Below are 22,499 nucleotides of genomic sequence, written 5' to 3'. Positions count from 1 at the left end.
TGAGCTAGAGACGGGCGCCAGCCAATCAGAGGCCGCGGCTGTTTGTGCGTCTCCGCTGCGCTGCTATAAAGAGACGGCGATGAGCGCAAGGAGGACAAAACTAGTGTGAGAGAGACAAAGTGCGTCCCTCCCGGGTGACTCTGCACCGCCGCTTCTGACCGCTGACACCCGGAGGAGTGCGGGGAGCCGCCGAGGAGGAGCCGCCAGACCGGGAGACGCCGCGTCCCGCACGCTCAGGTGAGGCAGCCGCGCTCCGGAGGATGCTCCATCCGGAGGAGAGAGGCAGCCTCCAAATCCTGCTCCTCTTCCTCCCGCTGCTGGGTCGGACTCAGTGTGACTATCATCCAGCATTTCAAATCCAAACCCTCCACTTCTTCTTCTTCTTTTTCTTCTTCCCCCGCTCCTCTTAGTGCGCCTCTTTGTTTACTGGAAGCAACTTCAGCGGACACTGTTTACCTCTCATTTCCTCTCAGTACACACACTCACACACACATAATCTCATCAACAGCTGTCTTTTTAAAAAAAAAAAAAAACTCCTCTCCTGTTCAATCCTCTACGTCTTAAGTGTTTTATTCTCAGGTTTTATTCTAAGAGGAGCGGGATGAGATGAGGGGCTGAGTGTGTTTGTGTGTGTGGGAAAGAGAGAGAGCTGCGTCTGTTTTTCAGTCTTTGTTTCAGCAGCCTGATGATGTTGTTGATACTGAACAGCTGAGCGCTGCTCGTGCGGGAGCGTGCGTCAAGACGCAGAGACGCGTCCGGAAACCCGGGAAGGGTTTTCAAGAATAAAAGCCCCGAGAGGATTTTAGTTCAGTGTTAAAAACTTATCTGAATCGTAACATCATTGCTCCTGAGTAGAAAGAGTAACAGTAAATGTAACATATTAAATGAAATTTGGGGTTCATCATGCAGCTTTATAGGCCCTGTGTTGTGGCGCAGCTTTTATCCTTCACAAAATTACATAAAAATACATAGTTTTAAGAAAGAAAAAAAAAAACAACGTACAAATACTGAAAAAAAGGCTCATATTTTACATTTGAATTACAAATATGACATAAATAGGTTACATTTTGATGTAAATGTGCAACTAACAGCTCATCGGCTTGCTGCTTAAAGTTCTTCTTTAGCCACAAATTTCAGCAACCCAAGTGAGAGAAATAATAAAATTACAATAAAATTATGAACTTGAAGTGGGCAGATGTTTGGTTTAACAATGCTGTTTTAACCATGTGGTTGTTTCGTAGAGAGAAATCAGAAAGCTAACTAAAAGAACAGAAAAGAGTTTGAAAAAGAAACTAAAACATTTTTAGTTAGCCTGAAACTAAACACAAAAAAAGTTTAACATAGGATGTATTTATGTTTTAAGTCGTAAAAACTGTTTTATAAGACTCTTGAAGTAACTATAAATTGCCTTATTTTGTAACAATGGGAATAATGCTTCATAAATACAACTTAAGCTTCATGCAGGAAAACCTTAAAAAGCTGTGTTGTCTTATTTTTAAATCGAAATATTTCAGCTGCAGCATTTTTAATTACTGTAAATAGATGGAAATGGTTCTAATAGGGCTAAAAGTTGCTTAATTCAGCCTGAAATTGGCGGTGTGTAAAAAGCAGACGCTTGAAGCAGGCTGTTATTGTGAAGGAGTCCTCCCGGATGTGCTGCTGGTGTTTGAGGGGAGTTTGACAGACAGGGGGGCAGGAAGGATGCAGATCGGGGTAGAGGAGGAGGAGGAGGAGGGGGGGATGACTCCAGTCCAGTTCAGACCAGTTCGGAGGCTTTTCCTCATCCACCGCAGTCTACTTTGTCCTTTTAAAAACGCGAACAACACTATTGCGGACGGATTATTAATGCTGATGTACTGTGATCATCTAGTTTCTGCTCACAATGTCGGACAAAAACAACTTCACACTTCTGACTGAGGATTTAGTGAAATGATGTTGACATGTTAGTAAAACAGCTCTGTTTAAATCTTTGATGTATTAATATCAGGATTGTATTAGAACGGAGCTCCAGTGTCCTCAATTTTAAATTTGCATTTGAACGTCACACTTATTGGAATTCAGACAGATTGAGACATAAACTTCCGCACCTTAATATATTTCCAAATTATTATTAAAATAAATTCTTAAATTTCTTGCCTTTATTTTTTCACATTTGTCGTTATTTATGTGTTTTTTAGTCTAAATGTCAAGTGAAATATGACAAAGTGTCTTGGATTTACACAGCAGCTGTCGTGTACTTGAAGGCATCTTAGAATCTCGCGCCGCGCTGGTTCGAACCGGATGGATCTTGCGTTGCGTTCATGTACTATGGGATTTTTAACAAAACCAAATGATTCCCTTTTGTTTTTAACTGTATTCATATTATAAATCAAAGTAATATTCTCATATGCTTCTCGGGGTTACCAAGAATTAGCATTAGTAGTCAAACATGTTTGTTTTAATTGATGTCTTCACACAAACAAAGAGAGAATCCGCTGTGTTATTGTGTCTTATGATTTTTTTTAAGAAGTAGGTTTAAATTAGCTGCTTTTCATCTGTTGATACAACAGCAAAAACGAAGATATTTAGTTTGAGTGAATAAGCCATGCACACCATTTAAAGAATAGGATGCTGAATTCATAAAAGCAGTAAAGACCCCCTCCACGTTCCTCTCCCACACGTGTGGAATGCAACATCAGCCTCACGTGCAACTGCTGCAAGGAACTATGTCACTGGCAGCCAATCACAGAGGAGCCTTTAATACGCTTTCCAATCACAGATGAGGGTGGGTGGGCACGGCTGACATTGATAGGCGGGATTCAGCATCTGAAAGGCCTCAGCTGTTTTCTGTTTGAGCTCTGTGGGCCATCATCATCATCATCATCATCATCATCATCATCATCATCATCGTCATCATGACAGAAAAAAGAGCTGATGGTCCCCAGCTTTAATCCAAAACATATCACTGAGAAGTGAAACGGCTCATAAACACACATTATTAAATTAAGAACCATAATGGAGTTTTCTCTAAATCACCACATGTGTTTTTGTCTTTTCTCTCCAGACTCCAGCAGCCTGCTTCACATCCTCACACACTTCTACCTCACACCGCGCCAACATGGCTCCCACCCTGGCCACGGCCTTCTCCCGCCGCTGGTGGATGGCGGTGACGGCGGTCATCGAGAACCTGCTCTTCTCCGCCGTGCTGCTGGGCTGGTCGTCCCTGCTCATCATGCTCAAGTCCGAGGGCTTCTACTCGAACCTGTGCAAAAGACTAGGTGAGTCCTGCAGCATGCTCTTTATCAGACAATCGTCAACAAATTGAAATCTTTGATGAAACGTCAACATTTTAAGGTTGAATTGCAGAGAAAAAAAAATGAGCAACTTTTCTTTAGTTGTGGTGGTCCAGAGCCATGCTAATTTTTTCAAGTAAGAGGAACAGGTCCAGACCCCCTCAATGTCCCCTTGTGATTTCTACCAATGGCTTCACGTATGCAACAAGAGCAATAAACACCATAAAAGCACACTGACATGTAAAACCGCCCTGATCTGATCCTTTGGGGTCGCTGATAGGAACTCATTCAGTATAAACCTTATTCAATTACCTGTATTTTGGTTGGCCACATTGGAAAATTTCTCTTAATCATCATTATTTCCCTGTCGCTGCTGCTGCTAAAATGAGTGTATTCTTCTTGTAAACGAGCCCACAACAGCTCATTTTCAGTGTCAACGGGTGCACAGAAACATAATTCGGGGCATCTTGATGTGTTTACAGTTTGTGTGAGATGTTGACGACACCCCGACGCTCTGAGAGGTGCAGGAGAACCAGAAGCTTTCAACAGATTGACTCTGGTACTCAGGGGTGCTTTAAGCTGCGTGGGTGCAGCAGAATTAAAGACATTTTAGGGCCCACACAAACAAGAAGCTCTTACAGGAAGTGGCCTGGTTTCATGGCCTCAGCGGTGTTTCCTCAGCTCACTAGTGATTAAAGAAGCTTGAAACAGATCAACAAAGCAACAGATGAATCCCATTCTGGAGATTTTGTCCACATTTCTTTCATATTTCTCCCAGGAAGTGCTGATCAGAGCCCGTCACAGTACCACTGCAGGTCAAGTGAAACATATAAACATACTGGATTAGACGCTGTGTTCATCATTGTTGTCGGTGCGGTTGGTTTCCGTCTTCAGGCAGCAGTCTCGTCTGTGAATGGCACCATTCATCCCTTCATTCTCGACACAGACTGTTTTCTGTCTCTTTGATCCTCCGATTGTGTCTCCATCTGTGATTTTCTCTCTTTGTATCCAACAAAGAAGCACTGATGAAAGCCTGCTGTGATTATCTGCTGCCATAATTCATCATATGTAGCCTTTTTAATTCCATCAAACTCTGTTTAATTCATATGCCGTGACATAGCTTCTTCTCTTTTCACTGTGGTCTTATGACCACAGTTTAATAAGCAGCTGCGAAGTGACATACAGCAGTTGAGAGGTGTGATAATCATATTTGCAGACTTCTACATTTTTGTCAAATACGCAAACCAATGAAAATAGAAAAGGACAGAGTTCCATCTGTTGTTCCCCGCAGAAATGTAATTGCATGAATGAGCTCTTTCTATTTGAAACCCATCTGTTTTAGGTTCGTGTGAATAACATCATCTTTATTACATTAACGGCAGCAAGTTGATGTCAAGCTAAAAATCCCCCTGTAATTTCCTTAAATTATCCCTAAAATGAAAGATATTGTATCGTCAGCATATAGCATGAAATTTATCGGTTGTGAGATTTCTACAATGCCATTGATCATGTAGCTGTACCCACTCCCAGGAATGTCATTTTTACTGCTTTCCATCCAATATGTGAATTTCCAAGTAGATTTTAAAGGATCTCTGTTCTGAATTGAAGAGCTGCTAGCTTTGACAGGTACACCAGCCTCTGCGGTCTCTTCATATTTTTAGCCCTCTTCCTCCCAATCTGGCCACGTCTGGCACAAAAAAACCCATCAATCCATTCCCATTAATTACTCTGTAATGACTGTGTTGCTGATACACTGTAGTTTGCTAATCTCTCTTATTAACTGCTGACATTTGACAATCTGCACTTCGAGCTTCAGTTTCAGCGTTAGCCTGCACGTCTTGGGCTACTTAGACTAAATCTACTGTAAACTTTGCTGTGAGTATTTTACAAATCCTGGTTGCTTTTCGTAGAATTGAAAACATCTGCTCTTGAGCAGCAGCTTTGTGTGTTGTACCTATGAGGAAACTGGAATCAGGTTGGAAACTTGCGCCGTTTGTGTGTATTCGGACAGAAACATGCACATCTGTGGCAGAGCTTCAGTATCGGTGTGTAAAGGAGCTTGTAATTAGATGAAATGGCCTTTTGACGGTGTGTAAAATGATGTTAACATCCTAACCTGGTTGTCATCATTTCCAACTGTTTGTCGGCTTTAATGAGTGAATTTGTATCTTGAAACCGGTATTTTTCTTGTGACTCAAAAAAATCTCTTCCATTGGAAGCAAGGGGGTAAAAAAGTCCTGTGTGATTTGAGATGCTGTTTGGTACAATAATGTCCAACACTCTAAACTCTCACAGAAGGTCAGTGTATTTTTAGTTTCTGTCACTCTGGTTTCAAACGTGTTGTTTATCGTTTCATTTCAGCCCACACTCGCTACTCGTGGTGTGAAAGTGTGTTTAAGTCTTTCTGCGTGGTTCTTTCACAGAGAGTCTCTCCTGTCTATTTTGTTGTGGGTTGTTTTGTTACAAGAGAAGCTTGAATTGAAGTTCGCTCCATCCTGTCAGGAAACAGAGGAGCAAGTGAATAGCTGAAATCTCTGCAGCGTGTCGACCTTGAGCGTTGTAGATTCTCTGTTGGGGTTTCTATCATGGGAGAATCGGCTTTCTGTGAGGATTAGTCCATCCTCCAATAAACCGTTGATCGTTAGAAGAAATAAAGATTCACCTTCTTCACCCTCTTTATGAAGGTTTGAGTCTATCCCAGCTGACATTGGCTGAAGGAGTACAATGTGTTACTGAGTACTGATACATGTAAAAGCTCATTTATGAGTTCCCACTAATGTCGATGCTGAGGAAAAGGAACAATTGTAAATCAGGCCGCTGTGGTCTACGGTCACTGGTGGTACTGCTATGTCTGGATCGGACCTGTAGAAATGCAGATGAAAGGAATGAATGTGAATGAATCACAATTTTTGTGTGCATATTTGAAGTAGTATAAACCGGGAGTTCATGGAAACAATTTACCACGGTTGACTCAATTTTAGTATCTCTACAACAATACATTTATGACATTCTGTAGTGCTGTTGATGTAATCCAGGGGTGTCTAAAGTCGGCCCTCGAGGGCCGGCGTCATGGTCTCTCACTGGTTGAAACACACCTGATGGCTGTCAGGTTGCTCATTATTGGACTTTTTTTACACGTTTGATGATCACATCGACCTTAGATTCAGGTGTACTGAAGGAAGGAAATATCTAAGACATGCAGGATATCGGCCCTCGAGGACTGGAGTTGGACACCCCTGATGTAATCAATGGCACGTTTCGTTTTGTAGGATTCACCTCTGCTTCACAGTGTGTTCCAATATGCTGATTATCAGCTGTGTTTGGATACTTTTGACTGGCAAACAAAAACAGAAAGAAAGCTGTTTACACAGTGGAGCAATGATTCAATCAGCTGAGTTTGAGGTGAGTCACTCATCTGCACCAATGGGAGGAGCTTCCCAAAGAAAAGGAAGTACATGTCAAGATAGCTACACAAGATTTTATTGCGCTTTACAAGTGTACACTGAGCACAGCACGGGTCAATAGAAAGAGGCTTTCACAAAAGATCAAGTCAGTCTTTCTATCTTCAAGTGTGTGCGTGTGTGTGTGTGTGTGTGAGGGGAGTTCTTCCTTTATTGACTTGAGTTCTCTGTGGACATTTGATTAGTCAGCAGTTGGGGGGGCCGCTGGGGGACACATGCTGCTGCCTCCTGTTAGTCCAGCAGTCAGCACTTAACACTGTGACACACCTCTAACGGCAGCCTGAAGGCAAGGCACCAAATCTCCCCATCGACCCAACGCGTCGATCACACAACAGCTCCTCAGCTCAGACTCAGACCTTCTACCGGTAATTGAGTGGATTGTTATGATTCTGTTCACACGTGTTGACGCTCCCCAGAGGCCGGGTCCTCGAGGGCTAGCAACGTACGTGAATTGTGTAAATTCTCTCAGTGATCTCTGACACACAGTTCCTCTGTAAGGAACTCAACCCTCAGGCTGCTGAAAGACTGAAAGACAAGAGCTCGATGTTTTTAAACATCGGGGTTTGTGCATCCAGAAGACGGTGCATCTCTGTTGATGGACCCAATTTTAAACAGATGTAACTGAATAAAAAAAAAAAAAAAAGGTAATTTTTTTCCCTTCATTTTTATTGCCCCAGAGTTCTGATATTAGTATAATGCTAATGTCATTGGCTGCTTTCATGATATATGTGTGTTTACTGGGCAGGAAAGAATCTAAACTAACATGAAGAGATTTGTGAGACTTTGCATGAATGAACAGTGGAAAGTAGTTTGTTACTTTCTTTCGGGAAACCTTGTTTTTCTGATTCACATGGCTGTTTTAATCCATATTCAGGGCAAACTTGGGTGAAATGTATCAAATCTGAGGTAGAAAGCCTTCACTCACTGTGTGTGTCTGCATCTGGGAGCCAAACCAGTGTGTGTCCTGGAGTTGGAACCCTCCAGTCATCAGATTCTCACTGAAGCCTTCTCACCTTTCACCCAAACATCACCCGTCCTGTTTTGATGTGACGTGTTTTCCCCCTCATGCCCTCCTCGGTTTCTCCTCTTTTTTCACGTGCACCAACCACGAGATCAACACCTCTCTTTTATAACGCCAGAGGGGAGGCCGATTTGATATGCGCTTGTTTATGACACGGAGCAGAAACTCTATCCTTGGACTGGAAATGAGGAAAATGTTTCCTTCCAACGTCCTCTCGGCTGGTTCACGTCTTGAATGCAGTTCTGATGTTTTCTCCATAAACAAGTCAAGGTGGAAGACGGGTTGCTTTTGCTGAGTCAACCCTCCTCTTTTTCGCGTCTCTGCGTCCGTCTCCCGATGACCAGAAGCAACAGTGATAAAAATAGACTCCGCATGAACTCTGTGGATCGTGTTTACGGCGGATTCAGAGGAGGACTGAGCCAAACTGTTGCACAAGCCCCCCCCCCCCCCAAACTTCCTCCCGCCTCATCAGGGGTCCAGTCGGTGCTATTTTTAGCTCCTGTTTACTCTGTATTGTGTTGTTTTTTTCCGCCAGACTGTTTACTCGACCTTTGAAAAGGGTCTCGGGGTTTTTGGAGTGAAAGCTGTCACTGTCGAAGCCTTTAAGAGGAATATTAGGAGTGACGTTTATTGGAATATGAGCCTATTTCTAAAAAAAAAAAAAAAAAAAAAAAGCTGCGTGGAGAGTAAACACACAGATTGGAGTTCATCATTTTGGTCAGTTGGGGAAAAAGCTAATACAACTGAACAAATATATGGTAGGAATCATTAAAAAATAAGTTTGAGAATTGCAATCATCAGATTTCTGCTATTTTACAGTCTCATAAGAAACCCGATATCTTTACATTTTGGCTTGATAGGTTTGGAAAGTGGGCGAGGCCTGAACGCCTGAAAATTAATAGAAGGGGTATTTTGTGAATTGCCTTTCTTTCAGATAACAGCTCAATGGGCCTCAACGTCTCCAATCTGTCCACGTCCGGCGAGGCCGAGGAGTATCTGATGATGAAGGACTGGCCCATCTGCAAGGAACAGGACGAGATGCTGAATCTGGCCTTCACCGTGGGCTCCTTCCTGCTGTCGGCCATCACTCTGCCGCTGGGCATCGTCATGGACAAATACGGACCAAGGAAGCTGCGTCTGCTCGGGAGGTGAGGCTGGATTGAGAGAATCTGCATGTGGACGTCTTCCTCCTGCTGCCTTCTTCTTTTCATTACCTTCATTCTGCGTTCGCAGCGGCTGCTTCGCCTTCTCCTGCCTCCTGATCGCGTATGGAGCCAACGACCCGGACCGTGAGTGTCTTTGTTCGCACCATCTTAACGTATTCCCCGCCTGCATTGTGTTTCTTTGGAAGGTGTTTTTAACTGAATGCTGATGCAGCAGTGACACTTTCATCGCTCACACTGTTCCCGTTTATCTCCGATCTGGAACTGTCCCTCTGCAGAACTGTCCATTCTGATCTTCTTTGCGTTGGCGATGAATGGGTTCGGAGGCATGTGCATGACCTTCACCTCTCTGACGGTAAGACAGCATTTCAAAGACTTGTTACTCTGAGTCGATCTGGTTTGAAGGCGAACTTACTCTGTTTGTCGCTCTGCAAAGCTGTTTCTGATTACTTTTTTTTTTTTTTATAAGAAGTAGTGATTCAAAAAGACAAAACAAGAGATTTTGTAATGGAGCCAAAACAACAAGAAAACATCAACAAAGATATGTTACAAGGAAATCGCTGTTGTTCATGGTTGTTGGCTGTGATTTTTACATCTTCAGGGTTCTTCTATTGCATAACTGTGGAAGATTTGCCACCATTTTATCTTAAACTCCATAAAGAAACAACACTTTTGATAGCATACTTTTCTTTTGCCATCATTATGTTTTACAAGCATCTGGCTTGGCGATAGTTAAAAAAAAAAACTAGTTTCTTGTGAGGTGAATACGTCAATAGCTGTTATGAAGCTTGGTAAATCATAAAGTAATAAAGTTAAATGAGATTTCTTACATTTGTTGCCAACCTTGAAAACATACAATAATTCTGTCCGGGTGGAGGATAATAGAAAACAAAAAAGGCTTCACTCACTGAGAAAACTGAAAAAAATACTGAAATGAAGGTTTTTTTTTCATGTGAGGTGAGACGGATATTAATAAAAGAGGGATAACAGCACGATGTGTACATCTGATATGAGAGGTTAGATAAGAGAGCGTGGAGGAGAGAGAGGGTGGAGAGAGGATGAGGAGACTGTAGAAAGCGAGCGATGGAGCCAGCGGTGGCCCGTTCCAGGGGAAAGTGCTGCATCACAGGGGAGGACATGTGGGCGAGACATCCAGAGAGATCCAGCCGGCGAGCATGAGTGATCTATTATTCACTCCGGCTCCGCCGCCCTGGCTGGGAGCCAAAAAAAGACCTCTCCTCATTACTATTTCATCCACACGAGAACACACCAAAGATCTATAGTGTGTGTGTCTATGTGTGTGTGTGTGTGCGCGCGCGCGTGTGTGTCCCCACCCTTTGCTCTATTTCCTGCCAGGCTGCCAACCATGACTCTGACGTCAAAACACATTCAAGTCAAGCTAGTTTCATCCTTCAATACCACCTTGTGTTTTTTTCTTCTCCTCTTTCAGCCCCCAGTTCCCCCCTCCCACCTCCCCCCTACATATACACACAGACACACACACACACTCTTCCACTCACACCCTCTGGGCGAGGCCAGACCTGTCACGTGCACGAGCGCCGTGCACCACTGCACTGCACTGTACGTCTGTGTTTGAGTTATTTTAGCAGCAGAGGGCCTCTGACCTACAGTAAGCGGCAGTCGCAGCTCCCTGCAGGTCTCCACAAGTGTTTCGCTTCTTCCGCTGCCTCGCGGCATGTGGACGGTCATGAAAAGACCCGACTGGGTAGGATGTAGTTTCTGTGCAAAAGAAAATTGGTCTGTATTCAAAGTTAGCAGCTGGTGTAAAAACTCTAAAAGGGGCCTCGCTCTGATCTCTGTGGAACTCCGAGCTGTGAGAAGTTGTTGTTGAAGTCAAAAAACTGAACATGCCAAGCAGTCCTCAATCACACCAAGTTATTCACCTTCAGGTTCAGAAAACACACATCTGGAAGCTGTAACATCTACTGATTTTCTTCCATCTCACATAAAAACCAAATTTAATAGACTGCTGGGAAATGGTTTGCTACTGTAACATGCGACAGTTAACAACCTGTAGCTACCCCACCGCTCCCAGTATGTATGGTTAAGATAACCGTTACACAGAAACGACCCACCCAAGGGGATGAAATCATCCTAAATAAATATGTTACCTGTAATGTAGTTGACAATGCATTTAAATACCAAAAGATTTTGTTTTCTAGAAGGATAATTAATTTTTTCTTCACTATTAAGTCTTATTGTGGTTCTTGCGATCAGCTGTGGAATAAAAAAGGTAAATCTCACAGCAGTTTGTATGTTTTGCTACTGCTTCTTTGAGTTTAATTGAACTGCATTTCAAAAATTGCATAAGTGAGTACATCGTCGTAGTGCATAGAGACTCATTTCTGCAAAACTTGTAGTGCTTTCAGTCATTTCTGACCTGCATCTGATAGTTTCTGCCTTTTCCTTTTTTCTCTCTCCTCTCATTTCTTTTTCTTATCGTTCTTTGTTTCACTTCCTCATTCCCTCCCCCTGGGTCGCTCTCAGAAAACAGAGAGAGAGAGAGAGAGAGAGAGAGAGAGAGAGAGAGAGAGAGGATGGGTGGGGTGGATGGGTGGGTGGGTGCGGGTGTCTCCCATCCTGTGCTGGTAAACAGCTTCATATTACAGAGCGTTTCTCCCCGATCTCGATGTACAGACACATATGTTCATGCTCTGTGTCCACGCCCTCGCTGAAAGCCCCTCCTCTTGTTCTTTGTCCTGTTCGCGGCACGTGTTGGAGACCACTCTGAAGCTCCACATGTATGTTTCATATTCATCATACTGTATGAGCGAGCAGCTCCTGGTTACTAATGTGGCTTTAGAGTCTTGTAAAATATACAAGAAAAGGGTCCAAATGAGTGTTAAAGATGGAGAAAATACAGTCTTGTTTACCGATGAGTTATGTGACATGACCATATCTGGGTCTGAGTGTAACGGTCACACAGATCTCAAACATTTACTTTTTGTGTTTGACTTCATTTTTGCCAACCGTTGCAGTTCTGCCTGGATCAGTCTGACACATTGAAAGAGGGAAGTGTAAAATGACGTCAGGGCAATGGAGGTCTGCTGCTGGTCAGCTGGTGTTTGCTGATCTTCAGGAAAGATCCAGTCCAGGTCTCGTGCGTCAGGGCCGGGACCGGCCACAGCTGGTTCTCAGTTTCCACTGGCCGCAGCACAAACGCCCCCTTCCTCCTTTCGTTTCTCTCTTCTTTCCTCTGCAGTGCACAGTTTCCTCTTTCGCCCGTCATGAAAGGCTCAGCCGGGATTTTATCTTCCCCGCTGTCGCCGTCCCTCAGCCTCTTTGTCATCTCACATTCTGCCTTTTCCATTTCCACTTTCAACACTCAGCACATGCTCACCCCCCAAAAACACGCAGAAAAAGTGCAGGACGGCTCGAAAAGTTGCCGAGATAAGCACGATGACAACAGGTCGAGGTTGTGCAAAAAGTCTGTTTTGCCTACGAAACATGAACAAACATATAGAAACATTACATGGGTCAAACTGTGACGACTGTGTGCTGATAACATTCATCCTCACACAAAGAAATCACAGCTCAGGAGGCTTCAACACACTTCTGTTACCTGAAGCAAACAGCTGACATTAAAAACAAGTTTTACTACTAGAACAGAAAGAGTGAAGACATCTGAGCAGCTGTCTGAGATTATACAATGAAATTCCAAAGTTGAACATTTCAAACCGAACTGACTGTTTTTATCAGTTGTTATTCTACTTATTGGGCCCATCGAGCACGGCACACAAACTAAAATGATATTAGTGGATTAACTAAATGAGATGTGTGGTGATATTTGCCAGTTGGGTTAAATAAGTTCAGATGGGTTTGACCTGTTTTTTTCTTGCCTGTTTGTCTTCTATAAATTCCTTTAAACAACCTGCCTTGATTTTTAAAAGTACTTTTATTGTTCCAGCGCTTTTGGCTGGAGCCCAAAAAGGGAGGGTTTTTTTTTTAAGGTGAATGAACACACTCGTAATCATAACAACAACCGTGATCCAGAGAGCCAGCACAGGTTGTAGTAAATACTTTGCTCCAAGGAGAAATCTGAAAAAACAAACATAAATTTTAATCAAACTCTTCCATTTGACCTCTTTCAATGATTTTCCAAAGCCACGGATATTTACACCTCGCTGACTGAGTCCTGCCGTCGCTGGGAGTCTGTGATCTGAAGCTGAAACAGACCTCTTCAAACACTGAGTCCATCTGTGTGTGTCGGCTTTGCATGATCGACCTCAGAGAAAACAAAAGAGCGATTCACGTACGAAGCAACAGCAAAGTGGATGGTTGGCGGTGATACGCTGGCATCTCTGGGATGTTTGCCCCCCTCGGTGTTTTCCTCGCTGTAGTTGTTCTGATATTACGGAATGATGTAATAGATCAGGGGATGAGAAGTACTAGTTGAGGATTAGTAAAGTCTGTGTTCAATGAGGTGGAAAGGAGAGGTGTGAAAAACATGGTGATCTTTCCAGAACAAACATGAAGTGAAGCCAGTGATGGAAGTAATCTGGTTGTGTACCTCGATGGCTACAGGGAACACATTCCTTCCATGATTAGAAAATTAGCCAAAGAAATTCCTCTGAAGTCATTAGTACAGAGCAAAACAAGTTGATTTTTAGCTCACTTCTTGGATTTCATACCTCGATTTGAACCAAAACTTCTTTTCTTGACGTCACAAAGGCAAAATGTCATCGTTTAAACAGGAAAACAGAAGAATTTCCTTCCGGTTCCCAATGATTTCTACCAGTGTGTCCAATAAGACTGTCAACTGTTTCCAGATTTAACTTGAGCTCACCTTACAGATTTCATCCCAGTTAGCTCTACCAGCAAAACTTTCCCACACGAAGTCCTATTGTCCAACTGACCACAACTCACTCCACATACCAAATGACTTATCATATTTAGAAAGAGTCCTTCCAGGACACTAGAAGGACAAACAGGCCTCATTTTAGCTTTCTGTGCTGTTTCCAAGCTCAGTTAAAGTAATTCAGTGATGTGTTACCTAACAAAGGACCCCATATATTTACCACACCATCATCTGCATAAAGCAATTGCCGTTCATTTATTACACCAGACACTTTTTATTCACATTCATAAGCGCAATATTCAGCAAAAACATCAATGTAGTTCATAAAGGTCAGACGTGTTTATGTCTGCTCAGACATTCACCTCATTAGCTCCGCCTCTTGTGTGGTAAATGTTTATACCTACACTGCCTGTTGGATTTGTACCTGAAGCATCAGCAGGTTCTTTGTTGGGGTTTAACAGTCATAACACTCACCTGACATGTCTGACTGATTTGTTATTGACTCAGCTTACAGCGACAGTTACCTGCTTCCTCCTCCAGAGCAGCACAGAGACTCACAGTTTATCCAGGCCCACAAATCCAGCTTCTCCTTTTTTTAATTAGCAGACCAAACCGGTTCTTGACCTGTTTTTTTTTTTTTTTTTTTTTTTTTTTTTGGGAGAAGCAGCTGACAGTGACTCACATTTTGTTGGAACCTTCTGGAATTTCATGGTGTGACGCAATCTTGTTTTTTGGAGCAACATGTGGTGTGGAGTCTGGTTCAGACACGCTGCCGCAGACGCTGATGTTTTGAAGAGTTTTCGTTTGTCGCAGGTGATTTTTGTTTTGTTTCCGACCACATCAGATAAATGCTTGCCTGGAGCTGCAAAGCAGCTCACACATACAGCACTTCCTCCATCCGTGTGAGAGACTGAGGTGAATGACAGAAAGGTCGGGGACTGACTTATCTGAACTGCAGTGGCCTTGGTTCTTTGTGTGTGCTCTGGAATCCTCACTGGACCAGCTGAAGCAGCTAAAAGAACCCAAAAGGCTAAAGTGAACAAAGCTTAAGCTAAAGACAACTCTTTTTTCACAGTAGTTTTAAATGCTTCTCACAGCCCCTTTTTAGGAAAATATGACGTCTAAAGACAAAGGTCTATTACGAAAAATTGTGTTTTCGCACATTACCACAGGCTATTGGGAAGTGAACCTGTTGACTCTGCTGACTCGTCATCTCCAAATCTGAGGAGACAAAAAAAAAAAGCAGCGAAACAAATCAGAACTCAGTGGAAGTCCAAGCTGTTATTTTGGATGTCATCGGCAATATTTGCCGCTCACCTTTGCTCCAATTAATCTAGACAATGACGTGAGTACGAGGGGTGAGCGGGTTCAAACTGCTGCCTAACAAGCTTCACTCCCGTGGCGAGCCCGGCGTCCGAACGCAGCAGGTCAACGAGAGGAGCTGCTGGTGTATTTTTAACTCTCTGACCACAGCCAACCGTTCTGAACTTCACCCAGCGAGGGTTTGATTCCCTCTCCGCTCATGAATGACGCATCAAACGGCCCTTGTGTCTCCGTCTTTGCTCTTCATTTCCCGCTTCCCGATGAATCCTGTTTACATTTAGAAGTGGCCTGCTTGAGAACGGCATGTGCTGGTGTCTGGAGTGGGGCGTTGAGCAACTGGCTTTTCTCTTCAAGAACAAAAACAGAGCAAGAAAAGCAGCGATGGTAGGCGGCACGGGGTGTACTCAGCATATCAGCTGTCAATAAGGTCGAGTGCTGGAGCTCCACTGAACACATTCCCGCTCGGAGCGCTCTGTAGGCTCTATAGGACCACAAAGATTAGAGGCCCGACGTGTTAATAATCTGCTGCTGTTCAATCTATTTATGGATCTAACGGTAGCCCACAGTGCAGTTCTGCCCCTTATTTATAGCTAATCAGCTGTAGTTTATTTAAATTGTTTTTGTTGTCCAACCTGATGTTAGCGAGCTGCTTTTGTGTGAAGTGTGCAGAACCTGTCTGCCAGTGAGTTTCTCCTGTGAAATTCCCCAAAATTCGATATACTTTGAACCTTGTCCTGAACTGTCCACAAGTAGATAATGTTTTTTTTTTTTTTTAGTTCCAGGCTACCAATAATAACATCTCGTGGAAATGTGAACCTGTTCAAAAGGTTGAAATTGACTTTTTTTTTTAAAAAAATGAAGCCGACTGTTTTCTCTGCAGCTGCCCAACATGTTTGGAGACCTGAGGTCCACGTTCATCGCCCTGATGATCGGGTCCTACGCCTCGTCTGCCGTCACCTTCCCCGCCATCAAGGTAATAATCACGATTCACCCCGAAATGATCAGTCTTCTGTCCCCAGACGAGGAGAATTACCTTCAACAACGGCGACGCAGATAACGAGACATTGATTCTCCGTCATGATGGATCTGTTTTCTGCTCCGCCTGTCTACAGGTGATCTACGATCTGGGCGCTACCTTCATCTCCATCCTGCTGGTCTGGGCCGGCTGTGCCTGCCTCGTGTTCTTCAATTGCTTCATCAACTGGCCCCTGGAGCCTTTCCCCGGCCCAGAGGACATGGACTTCACGTAAGACGAGGCAACACTTCCAACACAGCTTCTTGCAATATTAGCTTCATTTCAGGTTTTTAGACTCATTGTCGAGACTTTGCATTAGCTCACAGACATTGTCATACCTTTTACAAGGTTTTCTGAAATAACATTAAAGATCTAACTTCAGGCGGTGTAGCTAGTTGTGTGTAAAAGTTCACTCTGGCACACACACACACATACACACACACACGCAGTTGCCTCCAGTCATCTGTGCTAAGCAGCCGCTGCAGTTTTATTAACTAACCTCAGGTTATGCTTTTGCTGTAATTTGTTTCTGGCTGAGCCTGCATTGTCCTCCAAACCTGCAGAACTGCACAGACGTGCACGCTCACAGTAAATCCCAGTGAATCCAGCGAGCTCTAGAAGTGAATCGCCGTAAAAACCAGACGATGGTCTGGATTTCCTGAGCTTCCTGCAGGTCTCAGCGCTGCCTCTCTTTCCTCTGTTCTCTCAGGGTGAAGATCAAGTTCAGCTGGCTGGGCTTCGACCACAAGATCACCGGGAAGCAGTTTTACCGGCAGGTGACCACGGTGGGCCGCCGGCTCAGCGTGGGACATGCCATCAAGCAGCAGCAGCCGACCCAGGATCTGAACACGCAGGACGCCAACAAGCTGTGCCTGTCCACCGTCAACCTGGAGGTCAATTGCAAGTCCGAAGAGGAGAGTAAGTGAACTGAGAAGCAAAATTATCTTGTTATAAAAGCTAAGCATGATGACAAGTTATCAACAAAAATATTTTAAAAAGATACCAAAGTTTGACTTTGTTCATGAAATGATGGAAAATCAAACATTTCCATTTCCGTACCTTGAAGCTGCGGTTGTGTGTGTTTTTTTTTTTAACAAGGTCAAATCCTTAAAGTCTGACCTACATCTGTTCACAACAATTAGACACAAGTGCCCCATACATCTCATTTTCACGTCTTTACATTGCCCCACATCCATGACAAGCTGACCTCTGTTACCCCGACACCTCCAGGCCCCCGCCGGCCCTCCCGGCTCACCGCGGTGGGGTCAGGCACCCCCAGCAGGGGGTCTTTGGAAGCAAACGGACCGTGGAATCGGTTCGGACCCTGTTCTAGGAAAGTTGCTCAGCAGGAGCGCTGCAGAGGAGCATTACTCCTGACAGAAGTGTGTGTATGCTTGTGTGCCTGTGTGTGTTCAGGATGGTTGGATTAGAAAGAGTCACAGTTTTTTGAACCTCCTCTCATTAGCAGCAGTGAAGTTTTCAGTCTCTGAACCCGGGGTGTCAAATATAAGGCTCATGAGCCAAAAGTGGCTCACAAGAGGCTGAAGTCCAGCTCCAAACCACAAAGCAAATTGCAAAAGTTTCAAGAAAACATTTATTTATTTTTCTTAGGGATAGAGGCTACAACACAACACTGACACCAGAGTGATGCTGCCATGAAAGCGAACTACCTCGTTTTGGTCATACTAGTTATCAAACCTACACCCCCATTGTAAATCTTTACTCCGCTCAGCTCGAACCGAAGACGTGCGCCTCTAATGGGTTGCTTTATTTGTTGCAATAAAACACAAATTCGGCTAATGCACGTCCCTCAAAGTGCTCCTCAAACATTACGAGCGTGACCAAACAGTTGGGATACCTGTTGTCTGAGGCGATGGAGCCATCTGCTCCCTGTGTGCCGCCTCCATTAATTGGTCTCACCATATGGACCATTCAGGGCCTTTTTCCATTCAAATCCACAAGTTCAATTAATCATCAACTTCTATCGTCTTTACCTCCTCCTGCCTCCTCCGCTCCCCGAGCACGTGGAGGCGCGTTGCCGTGGCAGCCGACAGCCTGCGGGGATATTCCGGTGACATGCACTTGAGGAGGGGCAAATACAGCAGGGACGAGCCCGGGCTTGTTTGTGCAGCATTTGACAAGTTAAAGCTTCAGAAATTCTTGTGATCGAGGTCACTACAAGAAGTAATTATATGAAGATGAGTTGCGTCCTGGAGGTTTTTGTTTGAAGCAACGCAGAATAAAATCTGTCCGTCCCAACTGCTTGCTTTCCTTTGTTTTATTGCATAATTGACTCTTCTTAATTCTTTTTAATTATTTGAATGTGTAGTTTAATTGTTAGGAGCAAAATTAAACCAAATTCTTTTTTTACCATCAAGTCACAGCTGAAAGCTGAGGAGTTTGAGAAGCGCCTGTTAAAGGTTTTAGTTGTTTTTGAGTTTCTGGTTTCACTGGAGTGACTCACTACACCATCTGGTGGCACAAAATGGAACTACATGGCAGGATTAGCTTGAAACTAGGTCACAAGGCTGTTTTTGTTATAGACATAGACGTAAAAAAAAAAAAATAAGGATTTTGAAATTCAAGGATCTTGGAAAAAAAAAAAAAATTCCAAAAAGGGTTTTTGCAGCACATCTCTGTGATATTTGATGTTTTTCCAGTGGCAGGCTGACTTTAATGAGTTCTCCTCTGTCTTGTCGCCTGCAGATCAGTCCTTCATGAAGAGCATCTTCAGCCCGATCTTCATGCTGAGCCTCATCACCATGTGCGTGACTCAGCTGCGCCTCATCTTCTACATGGGAGCCATGAACACCATCCTGGAGTCTCTCACTGAAGGAGACCTCAGCACAGGTAAAAAAAAACAAAAAAAAAAACGCACTGCTTCTGTCCTGTCAATGCTCCAGTTTGCTTTGAGAGATTTGTAACCTGGTTCTGACATTCCTGCCATGCTGCTGATGCAGTGGAGAGGATGCATGTTGGTAAGAGACCGCTGTTCACCCCGCCCCCCCAAAACCGTGTTGTGAGAGCATGAACATTTCCAGAGAAATCCTCCGTGTCTCATGTCATCCTGCACGGCGATGATGAGTTCCCCTCTCTGCTTTCTGCCCCCCAGTGAGCGTGTACACCTCCATCTTCGGCGTTCTGCAGCTGCTGTGCCTGGTCACCTCTCCTGTGATCGGCTACGTCATGGACTGGAAGCTCAAAGACTGCGAGGATGAGAACGACAAGAGCATCAAGATGTGAGGACTTGAAGAAGAAAAATGCTCTGAACGCAACAACACTTGGGAAAAGCTTTAATCCTACTGAATTCTCCCCCGTCCTCAGTGAACCCGGGCAGCCTCGCCGCCAGAGCAAACGCATCCAGAAGATCATCAACGCCACCAGAGCCTTCATCTTCACCAACCTGCTCCTGGTGGGCTTCGGGGTCACGTGCATCGTCCCCAACCTACCACTCCAGGTATGAAACATGCAGGACAAGGTACAGGGGGCTGCTAAAGGACAGGACACAGTGCAGGGGGCTATTAACGTGCATGACAAGGTGGAAGGGGCTATTAAAGGACAGAACAAAGTGGAGGGGGCTGTTAGCGTGCATGACAAGGTGGACGGGGCTATGAAAGGACATAACAAGGTGCAGGGGGCTGTTAATGTGCAGGACACGGCGCAGGGGGCTGTTAACGTGCAGGACGGGGTGGAGGGGGCTGCGTGGGGCTCACACTCCTCAACATGTGCTGCTGCAGCCTTGAATTGCCCCTCCAGGGGAGAGTTAGCACTGCAGAGATGGACAAGATGTTCTAACAGGGCAGCAATGCAGCTCCTTCAGTCTCTCTGGGTTTTGCTGCCACCTGCTGGATAAAAGTGTTGCTGGCTCCACTTTAGCACAGAGCATGACAGCATGATCCATTAGAGCTCAGTCAGTTTTTTTCACATATTGGCCTCAGTATGTTGATGAATTTGTGATGTAATATGCAGCAATTTTTCTCCTCAGATTCTGTCCTTCGTCTTGCACACGATTGTCAGAGGATTCATCCACTCTGCAGTCGGAGGCCTTTATGCTGCAGTGTAAGTGTGAAGCATGTTCCAGGATATTGGTGGATTAGTTTTATTGTCCAGCTTTAAAAGTTTTAATAATGTGCATTTAACTTAACTTCGACTTCCACTGTAGTTACACTTGTAGTTATTTGACATTCTTGTGTTTTGTGTGATGTACCAGTGTGTGACACATTCATAAATGCTGTCTCTGATTGGACAGTTATGCAACCTGACATATGGATGCAAAGCTTTATTTTTCCTCTTTCTGGTTGTTTTTGCTTTTTATACATATCATAATTCATCTAAAAGTTTTGGCAGGTATGCATGATCAATCTTGTAAAAGGTAAACAGTATAGAAATGGAATGGTTAAAGGTCTTAGCATGATACTACAGATAGTGTGATTTATTGTTATATATTCAACATTTAAGTGGGATTTGCACATAAGGAACACTTAAAAGTGTCATTTCATTGTTGGATTTTTATATAGACAGATTAACAACATGTGCACATGCTGCACAAAGGAAGAAGAATTTGCCAGATAAAGACAGTATTACGAAAACTGTAGGAGCAAATCCACCCCTATTGCCACGTAGCATTAGAAACAGATGGTGGAAACATATAATGCATCAAAGTTATAACACTTTCTGTGTGCTAAGTTAGTTTCCATGGTGATTCTGTGGTCACTGGTCAGGCTTACAGTGTGTGATTGTTTGTCCCCTGCAGGTACCCGTCCTCTCAGTTCGGCAGCCTGACGGGCATGCAGTCCCTGATCAGCGCCCTGTTCGCCCTGCTGCAGCAGCCTCTCTTCATGGCCATGGTCGGACCCCTGGATGGAGACCCTCTCTGGGTAAGCCTTCACCCCCAGCTGTGTGAAGGAGAGTCGTGGAGACGTTCCGTCCTGAGATCTTCCGTGTTCCTCCTGCAGGTGAACGTGGGTCTGCTGGTGCTGAGCATGCTGGGATTCTGCCTGCCGCTCTACCTGCTGTGCCACAGCCGCCACCTGCAGCGCCTCCGGGCCGAGCGCGACGACGACCCCAAGATCTTCGTCAAGATGGGCGAGGACGGCACGCCCAAGACCTGCGTGTAGAGCATCTGGCAGATGCTCTGGAGGGAGGAGGAGGAGGAGGAGGAGGAGGAGGAGGAGGAGGAGGAGGAGGAGGTCGCCTGTCTGACACGTGGGACTGATTCACTCAGTCTGAGGCTCACCTTACTGAGCCACACACACTCACACACACACACACACACACACCTCACCTTCTCAGATACCAAATGCTGTGAAGCTCACACCCACATACACTCGAGCCACACCTGCACCTCCGAGGAGAAAACGGACTCAAAAGAGAGAGCAGACTCTTCACATCTCCTCCCTTTCACTTTCTTTCTGGTTTCACTCTCGTACATGGTTCTACCTAAAAACCACAGAAGAAGAAGACGAAAATGAAGAAGATGCCGCCACAGAAAGTTGACTTCTGGTGCTGCCAACATGCTGAACTTCATTGTTTGGACTGGTCCAGGTTGATCGGCGTGCACGGTGGCTTTAAATCCACCCGGAAACCACAGACAGCAGTATTGGTAGCAGGTCAGGCTGCAGCACACAGGGCCAGTTTTCAATACGTGACATTAAGCATCCGGCTCCAGTTTTGTTATTTTAATGCAAAAATTGTGCAATTAAGAATTACAGCAACTACTTTTCTGAAGTTTTTGGGAATGACTGCATGTGAACCAATCAGAGTGCATGTGGCTTTAAGAGCCAGGTGCACTTGGCGCAGCATGATCAGCAGGTTATAAATATGGATGCGTATTGACATTAAAATGCATCTTTTAAAGAACAAGAAGTATGATTTAGAATTTTGAAGTGTGCACAGATAGTACATTTATATGAATGAATAGTATTAGTGAGAGCCGTGTTACTGTGTGAAATGGGCCCTGTGCTGCTGCAGCCTCCACACTGATGAGTTAGTCACTGAAACACTGCAGCAGCGTCCTCGAGTGTGTGTGTGGGTGCGTGTGTGTGTTACATAATGCAGTGTGAGGACTCCTGTAAACACTGCATGATGCCAGAGATGAATCTGGCTCTTTTTATTATTACTGTTTCACTCAGTCACTGGTGCAGGGAGACACACACATACACACACAATTTGCAGGTTGTTTGTTTTTTTGTTTTTTGTTTTGGTTTGTTTTTAATCCATATGTTATGAAATATGTAACCTTTTTTTTCTTTTTACTTGCAATATGATGTGCATTGTTCAATCTTTATTCCTATTGCATGATGTGACCATTTGAGGGAGAGAGTGTGTGCTCCGAGAGACGTCAGAGTGTGTGTTTTCAGAGGCTGGAGTGACGCCCCGCACGCCACTTTAATGAGGTTTTGATTCATAGTAGCAATAAGCACGAG

General features: G+C 44.4%; 1 protein-coding gene across 2 annotated transcripts; it reads left to right on the top strand.

Moving 5' to 3' along the window:
* The first annotated feature begins 101 nt into the window (after positions 1-101).
* LOC115401178 (large neutral amino acids transporter small subunit 4-like) lies at positions 102-21,215 on the top strand. 2 transcript variants are annotated; one of them, XM_030109390.1, is made up of 15 exons: positions 102-237; positions 3,044-3,257; positions 8,689-8,902; positions 8,988-9,043; positions 9,196-9,272; positions 15,940-16,032; positions 16,172-16,305; positions 16,784-16,992; positions 18,781-18,924; positions 19,035-19,052; positions 19,187-19,313; positions 19,399-19,531; positions 20,060-20,133; positions 20,828-20,951; positions 21,030-21,215. In XM_030109390.1, the coding sequence occupies exons 2-15, from the start codon at positions 3,098-3,100 to the stop codon at positions 21,189-21,191; spliced, it is 1,725 nt and encodes a 574-aa protein (XP_029965250.1). In that variant the 5' UTR covers positions 102-237; positions 3,044-3,097; the 3' UTR covers positions 21,192-21,215. The 2 variants fall into 2 exon arrangements, with proteins under 2 accessions (XP_029965250.1, XP_029965251.1); XM_030109391.1 differs by lacking the exon at positions 19,035-19,052.
* Positions 21,216-22,499: the final 1,284 nt, after the last annotated feature.

This window comes from Salarias fasciatus, chromosome 14, assembly GCF_902148845.1.
Source record: "Salarias fasciatus chromosome 14, fSalaFa1.1, whole genome shotgun sequence".
In the NCBI taxonomy this organism is placed as follows: domain Eukaryota; kingdom Metazoa; phylum Chordata; class Actinopteri; order Blenniiformes; family Blenniidae; genus Salarias; species Salarias fasciatus.
The sequence above is the reverse complement of the archived record's forward strand: the minus strand, read 5'-3'. Positions and strand labels throughout refer to the sequence as shown.

Coding starts and splice junctions, on each gene's coding strand:
- LOC115401178 (XM_030109390.1), top strand. CDS start 3,098: ATGGCTCCCACCCTGGCCACGGCCTTCTCCCGCCGCTGGTGGATGGCG. Junction 3,258..8,688: donor GAACCTGTGCAAAAGACTAG/GTGAGTCCTGCA, acceptor CCTTTCTTTCAG/ATAACAGCTCAATGGGCCTC. Junction 20,134..20,827: donor GGAGGCCTTTATGCTGCAGT/GTAAGTGTGAAG, acceptor TGTCCCCTGCAG/GTACCCGTCCTCTCAGTTCG.